The 10,433-nt window shown below is 43.1% G+C and overlaps 1 protein-coding gene across 1 annotated transcript in view; it reads right to left on the minus strand.

Moving 5' to 3' along the window:
• Positions 1-10,201, minus strand: part of ttc12 (tetratricopeptide repeat domain 12) — a 36,727-nt gene extending 26,526 nt beyond the window's left edge. Inside the window, exons 1-6 of the mRNA XM_060847012.1 lie at positions 10,141-10,201; positions 6,470-6,669; positions 4,732-4,759; positions 3,656-3,733; positions 1,956-2,077; positions 752-811 (exon numbers count right to left, since the gene is read on the minus strand). Coding sequence (XP_060702995.1) covers positions 752-811; positions 1,956-2,077; positions 3,656-3,733; positions 4,732-4,759; positions 6,470-6,669; positions 10,141-10,198 — 546 coding nt within the window. The 5' untranslated portion in view covers positions 10,199-10,201. The remainder of the gene's footprint in view (positions 1-751; positions 812-1,955; positions 2,078-3,655; positions 3,734-4,731; positions 4,760-6,469; positions 6,670-10,140) is intronic.
• Positions 10,202-10,433: the final 232 nt, after the last annotated feature.

Below are 10,433 nucleotides of genomic sequence, written 5' to 3' on the forward strand. Positions count from 1 at the left end.
TGCATCATGTACTCCTCTTTCACTGTAAGTTGTTTATTAAGCCTAAAAATCTTTGATTAATATTGACCAATCCAAAGCATGTGTCATTTCACAGACACAACAAAAATGTGCCTTTGTATAATGGCTTTAAACAGCAAAACATTCAAACAAAATATTAGGGCAACCCGGTGGCTAGCACTGTTGTCTCACAGCAATAGTGGCCCGGATACGATTCCAGCCTCAATTTGTATGGAAGTTGCACATTCTTCCCATGTCTGCATGGGTTTCCTCCAAGTGCTCCTGTTTCATCCCACAATCCAAAGATGTGTATATTAGGTGAATTGGCCATGCTAAATTACCCACAGTGTTCAGGGGTGTATAGGTTAGGTGTATTAGTCAAAGGCAAATGTAGAGTAATAGGGTAGGGGAATGAGACTGGGTGGGTTACTCTTCGGAGGGTCAGTGTGGACTTGTTTGGCCAGATGGCCTGGTTCCACACTATAGGGATTCTATGAGATTCCAAGGCACTTCACAGAAACGATTAAAAAACAAATCTTAAACCAGTAAGATTATAGAAGGTAGTGCAATTTTTCACCCTCAGGCTCTTGCAGCTTAGAAAAAGGAAAATCTGAAATTCCTAATTGTTGGATTATACATGCATTTACGAAAATTGCTGAGAGAAAATATAATTTAAGAGTAACCCAAACCTGGAACTGGAACATGAACATGAACACACACACAGACACAGACACACACTCACTCACTCACTCACCTTCAGGGCCCACTCACAATCACTGATTGCCTCTTCATATTTCCCCAGTTTGATATACGCCTGAGAATAGCAAAAAACAGATATTTGGTAATTGCAAGGGAACTGGAACTAAATATGACAACCAGTTTAAATCTTAATGGACTCATCAATAATAATAAAATTAGGCATGAAATGTCTGTCAGCACCCGATCAACCAAAAGTGTAGAAATACTGAATAAGTTATCAGGAAAGACCATTGAAGTGGACAGTTTAAATGAATTCAAAAGAGAATTAACACCATTTTTTAAAAAAGGTGCAAGAACATGGTGAACAGAGAAGTCTCGGTGGGCACTATTTCCTCTTTACAATTACTCTTACCTTCCAGATTGATTTAAAAGAAAACTCAAGACATATTGATATTGGCAGTAGAGAGTTTTATTATGTTTCTTCACATTTTCATAATGGTACTCTAATGAAAACTATGTTCACAGTATTAATCTATCTGGCTTATCTTTCTTTTTAAAATGGGATTGTAATCTACACTTTGACATAACTGAACTAATCTTTGTTGACATGTTTGAAGGAATTTGCCTAAACTGAGTTACTTTATTTGTGCATGTTCTCTTGGCCATTTTAAATTTTCTATTTTTCACATCTTGTGTAAAATTTAAACAAGTCCTGGCTGTAATTGGAAGCTGAGTAAAGTACAGTGTGTACTGCACAGTTAAGTGTGTCATCCTTCAGGTAAGAGTTTTAAATTAAGTTGACATTTATCTGTATTGGAGAAATAAATAAACATTAAAGAGCCTATGGAACTATTTAAAGAACAGCAAAGAGTTATCTTATGTCCTGAGCAGCCACCTTCCCCAAACTAAAACCACCCAAACACAAATTAACTGTACCTTCAATTCACTCATGTTTTAGGAGGTGATTTGCAAAATAGCTGCTGGGTTTGCTGACTCAACATCAAAAGCAATTTTGCTTTGATGTATTTTTGCAATGTGGCAATGTATAAACCTTATTTCTCTGACAATCAACTTGTAGCAATAGCGACATGTCCATGTATCCTTTTGTAAACATAAGTGGTTTCTGGCCCGAAGGAGAAAATAAATTTCTCAAAGAAAATTAGAAACAAAAACACTCACCTTTCTCCAGCATCTATCGATAAACCATTTTCATGAAATAAAAATTCCAAAATCCTAGCAACAGCAATAGTCACACATACCTGTGCTCGATTAGTGTATAGGACCTGAAAATCTCGCAGCTTTTCCAAGCCATCTGTATAGTACTGCACAGCAGTTGCATAGTCCCCTTTTTTGAATGCTGCATTACCCTTCTCTTTCAATGCTGCAGAAGAAAATATTGATGTTCAAAGCAGAAAAATAGATTGGAAATTAATATTAGGTCAAATGAGAAATGTTTTTATGAGTTAATAAGGGAAGCTTCTACTTACCTTTAAAACCCTACTTAACACATTTTATGTTATAGGTATCCCTGTCTTCACCAGCCTACTTTATGTTTATCCATTCTCACTTTTCAAGACATATTAAGATATTTTACTATACTTTGAGCTAACTAAGTACAAGTTATGGTGTACAGGGAATGAGACAAAATTGGATCCAACAATAAAATTGCTGTGAAAAATTTCAGAAGGGAAATTAACAGCAAATAAAGTGCATTTAATTAATGGTCAGTAAACACTATTGAGTGGAACAAAAACAGAAATTGCTCAGAGAACACAGCATGCCTGGCAGCATCTGTGGACAGAAAGCAGAGTTTATGTTTCGGGTCCAGTGAAACTTCTTCAGGACTGACCTCGGCTTTCTCTCCATAGATGCTGCCAGAGCTGCTGACGTTTTCCAGCAATTTTTGCTTTTGTTTCTAATTGTCAGCATCTGCAGTTGCTTGGGTTTTTTTTGTTTAATGCTTAATGGAACAACAAATCCCCAGCTTCCACAGTTCTTTGTTTTAACTTACTATTTAATGGAACTTGTTTTAACCTGTTTTGTTTCTGTACAATCCCAAATACTAAGTTCTGGGGCAGTGTTGCTGAACAAAGACACCATGGAGTGCTGGTTCATAGTTCTTTGAAAGTGGAGTCGCAGGTAGATAGGATAGTGAAGAAGGCGTTTGGTATGCTTTCCTTTATTGGTCAGAGCATTGAGTAGAGGAGTTGGGAGGTCATATTGCAGCTGTACAGGACATTGGTCTGGCCACTTTTGGAATATTGTGTGCAATTCTGGTCTCCTTCCTATCGGAAGAATGTTGTGAAACTTGAATGGGTTCAGAAAAGATTTACAAGCATGTTGCCAGGGTTGGAGAATTTGAGCTATAGGGAGAGGCTAATAGGCTGGGGTTGTTTTCCCTGGAACATCGGAGGCTAAGGGGTGACCTTACAGAGGTTTATAAAATCATGAGGGGCATGGATAGGATAAAGAGGCAAGGTCTTCCCCCTGGGGTGGGAGAATCCAGAACTAGAGGGCATAGGTTTAAGGTGAGAGGGGAAAGATAAAAAAGAGACCTAAAGGGCAACTTTTCCATGCAGAAGGTGGTGCGTGTATTGAATGAGGTGCCAGAGGAAACGGTGAAGGCTGGTACAATTATAGCATTAAAAAGACAGCTGGAAGAGTCTATAAATAGGAAGGGTTTAGAGGGATATGGGCCAAATACTGGCAAATGGGATGAGATTAGGTTAGGATATCTGGTAGGCATGGACGAGTTGGAACCAAAAGGATCTGTTTCTAAGTTGTACATCTCTATGACTCTAAGTACAGCAAGAAGCTGCATTTGAACAAAAATATTATTAATGTAATATATGGGGGAGATATGATAAAGCAACAAAGTGATTTAATGGAAAAGATGCTCACTATCTAATGACCTACACCTGCTTCTGTCATAATTTTTACAACACTCAAACTTGCTTACCATTGGCGAGCTTTTGATTCTTTTTTCTTCTGTTCCCTCTTGACTCTGCATCTCTCGCAAGAACTGTTAAGAAATCATCTATAACAAGAAGTGCCACAATTGAATACTCAGCAGACCTAGACAGCATCCCAGGCCCCAGCCTATTATGACATATGTAAGTTATGTTCCTTTTGGGTGAGTCTTTGTGTTAAGTATGGATGTCAATGCTGGGGGATGGAATTCTTTTCAACTTAAGTACAATTATCAACATCAAGCATCCATGTCTAGCATAGCTCATGTGCTTCCTCACCTGCTTCAGAAAACACTGTTTCTGCATCAACTACCCAACAGTGAAGTACACTTGACAACTTTGTGCTGTGTTAGTAGTATTTTCAGCTGTTTTATGGTCGGTATCTGATTGAGGTTTCCCAACCTTCAGTCCAGTTGTGGAGAAACTGATCAACATCTAAGATTCAAACTCAATTCTTAGAGGGAAGTCTGCAACACCAAATGCTGGAACAAATCAATTGGAGACAGAAACGTTTCACAAGAATGGCTCAAGAATTGGGAAACTTCAGTTACAAAGACGGATAAAAAAAATTGGGACTCTTTGCCTTGGAGACAAGAAGGTTGAGAGGAAATTTGATAGCTATTTAAAACCATGAGGGGTCCGGACATAGTAAGTAGAGAGAAACTGTTCTCACTCATGATAGTATCAAAACAGGTGGACACAAATTTAAGGTAATTGGCAAAAGGCGAAAAGACATAATGAGATTTTTGCTACAGCGAGTAATCAAAGTCTGGAATACACTGTCTGACAGTGTATGAAAGCAGAATCATTTAAGGCTTTCCAAATGGAATTAGATTGTTATTTGAAAAAGACAAATGCACAGGGTTATGGGGAAAAGGCAGAGAAAGTGAGGAGCTCATTCAGTGCACAAGTACAGATATGATGGGTCAAATGATTTCCTTCTACACTGTAACAATTCCATGATTCTGTAAAATCACTTGTCAATTGTGTACTTTAATGTATTACTGCCTCAAAACAACACAAAAATCAACAATAAAAATCAATAATTTCTGACAAAGTACAATACCTTGGTTCATCACATTGCTGTCCATTCTCTGCAAGAAATAGATTTTCAAACAATCAGCAATTAGATGGCATGCTGGAATCTCAGAAAGAACCCACTTGCAGGAAATGATTGCAGCTCTCTAATAATAATAAAGGGTTCATTCATGACAGAGATTTCTAATTTTTGTAAATTCTGTAATATTCAAATCAAGCATTTGTACTTCATATTTTACAAACTTTAACAATAAACACATTTTTGGAATAAAAGATTTCTAATCACCCTCTGAACGCTAATAAATGTCCAATGAGCCAAAATGAATCCAGGTTAAATACAATTACTATCAAAATGCAAAAGCCCAACATTACAAGTGGTTTAAGTGAAGTACCTTAGTTCTAAATATGTGAACACTAGAAACAGCCTGAACACTGGAAACATACTGAACACAGCTCAATTTAATGGAAATACATCAGTGTTTTTTGTTATTTAACCCTGGTCAGTTGTTTTTCCTGACACAAACTAAAATCTCAAACAATTTTACATCTTACCATGCATAAATATACTATACCCAGTTCTATTAAAATGGCAATTGTTACTCTCAAAGAGTTTCCAATCCTTTCTCCACTGCAACCTCTGTCAAATTTCTCTGCTTCACTGTGACTCCACTGTACTCAAAATCAAAATTGTTCACCCTTGCAACACGCACTGCTTTCAAAGTGCTGAGGCACACCATCCATCCCCGCACAGGGCTTTATACCAAAGGTTTAATAATCATTATTGCTTCATTTTCACCCTTATTTGATTCAGGCCATGCATAATCCTTGACCCTTATTCTGAGTTGGTTTATTACAATAAAGAACAGGTCAGTCATCATTGCCACAGGGCAGCACGGTGGCTCAGTGGTTAGCACTGCTGCCTCACAGTCCCAGGTTCGATTCCAGCCTTGGGTGACTGTCTGTGTGGAGTTTGCACATTCTCCCCGTGTCTGTGTGGGATTCCTCCGGTTTCCTCCCATAGTCCAAAGATGTGCAGGTCAGGTGAATTGGTCATGCTAAATTGCCCACAGTGCTAGGTGCATTAGTCAGAGGTAAATGGGTCTGGGTGGGTTACTCTTCGGAGGGTGGGTGTGGACTAGTTGGGCCGAAGGGCCTGTTTCCACACCGTAGGTAATCTAATCATAAACGAAAATGCAAAATTATTGAGTCATACAGCATGGCAACAGACCTACCCAGTCCATACCAAACATAAACCCCAAATTAAACTTGCCTCACCTGCCTGCTCCTGCCATATATCCCTCCAAACTTTTCCTATTCACGTACTTATCCAAATGTCTTTAAATGTTGTAACTGAACTCAGGAAGTTCATTCCACAGGTGAACTACCTTCTGTGTAAAAAATTTGCTTCTCATGTCTTCTTTAAAATTCTTTCCTTTCACATGGTCTTGAAATCCCCCATCCAAGGAAAAAGAGAACTACAATTAACTCTAACTATACTCCTCATTATTTTATAAACTTCAATAAATTGGGACATTTTCTAATAAAGGAACACACACCAAAAACATTATTCCTGTGTTTCCTCCACAGACATGCTGGTCTTCCATAATCCAGTTGGTTGCAGTGAGAACTGCTAATTAGGGAACCAGTCTCATATGTCACTAACCTTTTTCACAGCATTTTACTCTTTTAATGCTTGTTCCAAACTGCCAGAATGAAAAGTAAGGATTTAATGGCACTTCTAACAATCAATCTGATCAAAGACTCACATATTGACCAGGGAGATGAGAAGGCTGGGGTGGTCCACTACATGAAGGGTTTGGATTGATTAATGTGCAGTTCAGTTTTGTCTTGCATCCTTCGACTATATCGGCTCCGCTGGATCCTCTTTCCAACTTTTCATCTGCTTTCTGGAAAGCTTTTTCTCGTATTGCAGGGTCATCAGACCTTAATTCTTCAACCAAATTCGCTAAACAGGGAGATTCAAAGAGAAAGCTTGTGTAAATAGTAGTATATTTTTGGCAATACAGACTTGATTGGCCAAGGGCCTCATCCTTGCTGAATACTATAAAACATCTGCATTCTAAAAGATCTGAAGTGAATGCAGACCCTGTGAGTGAAACAGATGGTGGGAAGAGCAAAAGGCCAAATATACATTTCTTCCAGTTCCATTATGTTCTCACTCTCTCCCTGTCACTCACTTTCTCTCCCCTTCAGTTACTGACCTTCTTCTCACTGACTCTCTCCCCGTCTCACTTAATCATGTCTACCTCATTGATGTTCCCTTCCTCACTATCTCCATCCCACTCACTTACTCTCCCTTTCTCTCACTTACTCTCTCTCCCTGTCACTTATTGACTTCCCTCTGACTGATGCAGTGCTCACTCACTCCCCCTTACTCTCTCTCCCCCTCACTCTCACTTACATACCTCCCCCTCACTGATGTCCCCTCACTTATTCTCTCCCCCTCACTCTCTCTCTCCTTTCCCTCTTAATTACTAATCTCTCTCTCACTTATTCCCCCACACTTACTAATATCTCACTGATCCCTCAGCACCAATCTCCCTGTTTGTCACACAATTTCTCCCCCTCACTTACTGATCACTTTCTCTCTCCCTTAGTCACTGATCTCTCTATCACGGATCCACCTCATTCACTGATCTTTTACTGATTTCTCTCACTTATTGATTTATCTCACTCTCTCCCTCAATCATTCTCCTATTCATTGATGTCTCCTCACTCTCTCTTCCCTCACTGATCTCTCCTTAACTCTCTCACTTACTCTCCCTTTTACTGATTTCTCCCTCACCAATCTTTACTCCTCACCTTTCTCACCAAAACCCTTCTCCCACCCCTCTGTCCCTCACTCACTTTACCTTTTCTCACTGATGTCTCTCTCACTGAAACCACACTGTCTCCCTCTTTTCCCCTTCTTATCAGTCTCCCTCATTCTCTCTCTCTCATTCACAGATCTCTCCCTCATTGATTTCTCTCTCTCTCCACCTCCTACTGATATCTCATTCACTGATCTTTCACTCTCTCTTCCTCTCTTACTGATTTCTCTTTCTCCCTCACTTACTAATCTCCCTTACTGAATCCCTCTCACACTCAGATCCCTCACTGATCCCACTCCCTCCCTTTATTCTCCTCCACTCCCTCACTGACCTCTCTCTCTCACAATGATCTCAGTCCTCACTAATCATCTCCCTGATCTTCCCTCCACTCTCATTATACCTTTCACTCTCGTGAATCCTCTCCAACTCTCACTCCCTCTTTCTCCATCTCTCACTAATCTCTCTCTCTCATCCTCTCACTCTCTCTCCTCTCCATCTCACCAATCTCTCTCCCGTCTCATTCCCTGTCCCCCTCTTACTGACCTCTCCCTTTCTCTTACCTTCTCTCCCATTCTTACTGATCTCTTCTTCCCTTCCTCTCCCCTTTCCCTCTCTCATTCTTCCTCTCTTTCCTTGACGCTCTCTCTCTCCCCCTCCTTCCCACCCTCAATCCCCTCCTCACTCTCCTTCTCTCTCCTCCCCCCTCTTGTGTCCCCCTCCCTCCCTCTCTCCCCCATCCCTCCCTCTCTCTCCATCCTTCCCTCTCTCTTCTCTCCCGTCTCTTACTGATCTCTCCCTCCCTCTCCCACTGATCCCTCTCTCTCCCTTTCCTCCTCTCTCCTCCCCTCCCTCCCTCCCTCTCTCCTTCTCCACCTCTCTCTCTTCTCCTCGCTTACTGATTTTTCTCTCCCTCCCTCTCTCTGATCTCTCTCACTCTCCCTCGCTCTCTTTCCTTCACTCTTTCCCTCCATCTCTCTGATCTCTCTCACCTTCCCTCCCCCTCTCACTGACCTCTCCTCTCTCCCCCTCTCACTGACCTCTCCTCTCTCCCCCTCTCACTGACCTCTCCTCTCGCCCCCTCTCACTGACCTCTCCTCTCGCCCCCTCTCACTGACCTCTCCTCTCTCACATCTCTCCTCTCTCTCTCCCCCCTCTCTTACTGATCACTCCCTCCCTCTCTCTAATCTATCTCCCCCCTCTCTCCCCTCCCTCCCTCTCCCTGATCTCCCACTTCCCTCCCTCTCCCCCTCTCTTACTGATCTCTCCTCTCTCTCTGTCCCCCTCCCTCTCTCTAATCTATCTCCCCCCTCTCTCCCTCCCTCCCTCTCCCTGATCTCCCACTTTCCCCCTCCCTCTCTTACTGACCTCTCCTCTCTCTCTCCCCCTCCCTCTCTCTGATCTCTCTTACTTTCCCTCTCTTACTGATCTCTCCCTCCCTCTCCCCCTCTCACTGACCTCTCCTCTCTCTCTCCCCCCCTCTTCCCTCGCTTATTGATCTCTCCCTCCCTCTTCCTGTCTTACTGACCTCTCCTCTCTCTCCCTCCCTCTCTTCCCCTCCCTCTCTCTCCCCTTCCCTCGCTTACTGATCTCTCCCTCCCTCTCTCTGATGTATCTCCCCCCTCTCTCCATCTCTTATTGATTTCTCCCTCCCCCCCTCTCTCTCTCACCCTCTCTTACTGTTCCCTCTCTCTCTCTCTCTCTCCCTCTCTTACTGTTCCCTCTCTCTCTCTCTCGCCCTCTCTTACTGTTCCCTCTCTCTCTCTCCCTCTCTTACTGTTCCCTCTCTCTCTCTCCCTCTCTTACTGTTCCCTCTCTCTCTCCCTCTTACTGTTCTCTCTCTCTCTCCCTCTCTTACTTTTCCCTCTCTCTCTCTCTCTCCCTTACTGTTCCCTCTCTCTCTCTCGCCCTCTCTTACTGTTCCCTCTCTCTCTCTCCCTTACTGTTCCCTCTCTCTCTCTTTCTCTCTCTCTCTCTCTCCCTTACTTTTCCCTCTCTCTCCCTCTCTTACTGTTCCCTCTCTCTCTCTCTCTCTCTCTCTCCCTCCCTCTCTTACTGTTCCCTCTCTCTTTCCCTCTTACTGTTCTCTCTCTCTCTCTCCCTCTCTTACTGTTCCCTCTCTCTCTCTCTCTCCCTCTCTTACTGTTCTCTCTCTCTCTCTCCCTCTCTTACTGTTCCCTCTCTCTCTCTCTCTCTCCCTCTCTTACTTTTCCCTCTCTCTCTCTCTCTCCCTCTCTTACTTTTCCCTCTCTCTCTCTCGCCCTCTCTTACTTTTCCCTCTCTCTCTCTCGCCCTCTCTTACTGTTCCCTCTCTCTCTCTCGCCCTCTCTTACTGTTCCCTCTCTCTCTCTCGCCCTCTCTTACTTTTCCCTCTCTCTCTCTCGCCCTCTCTTACTTTTCCCTCTCTCTCTCTCGCCCTCTCTTACTGTTCTCTCTCTCTCTCTCTTTCTCTCTTACTGTTCCCTCTCTCTCTCTCTCTCTCTCCCTCCCTTACTGTTCCCTCTCTCTCTCTCTCTCTCCCTCCCTTACTGTTCTCTCTCTCTCTCTCTCTCTCTCTCCCCCTTACTGTTTTCTTTCTCTCTCTCTCTCTCTCTCTCGCCCTCTCTTACTGATCTCATCCACTTCTCTCAGGAACCGCTCCAACTCCGAGTTCTCCTTGTCCGCCATCTCTCCGCTCGCCCGCCTCCAGGCGCTAAGCCAATCAGCTGCGGCTTTGCTGCGCCGCCTCCTAACAAGCAGAGCGTTCATTGGTCCGGGCCGTTGCCATGGGGTCGGGACGCGGTTGCCTGTGGTTACCAGCCCCGCCCCCTCCAGGAGGACCAGAGCCAGGAGCATCCTCCAGAGCCCTGTCCCTAGCAACAGATTCTGCCATTGACACCTCTTCTAGAACATTCTCCTCTTG

The sequence above is a fragment of the Hemiscyllium ocellatum genome, chromosome 29 (genome assembly GCF_020745735.1).
Source record: "Hemiscyllium ocellatum isolate sHemOce1 chromosome 29, sHemOce1.pat.X.cur, whole genome shotgun sequence".
NCBI classification, from domain to species: domain Eukaryota; kingdom Metazoa; phylum Chordata; class Chondrichthyes; order Orectolobiformes; family Hemiscylliidae; genus Hemiscyllium; species Hemiscyllium ocellatum.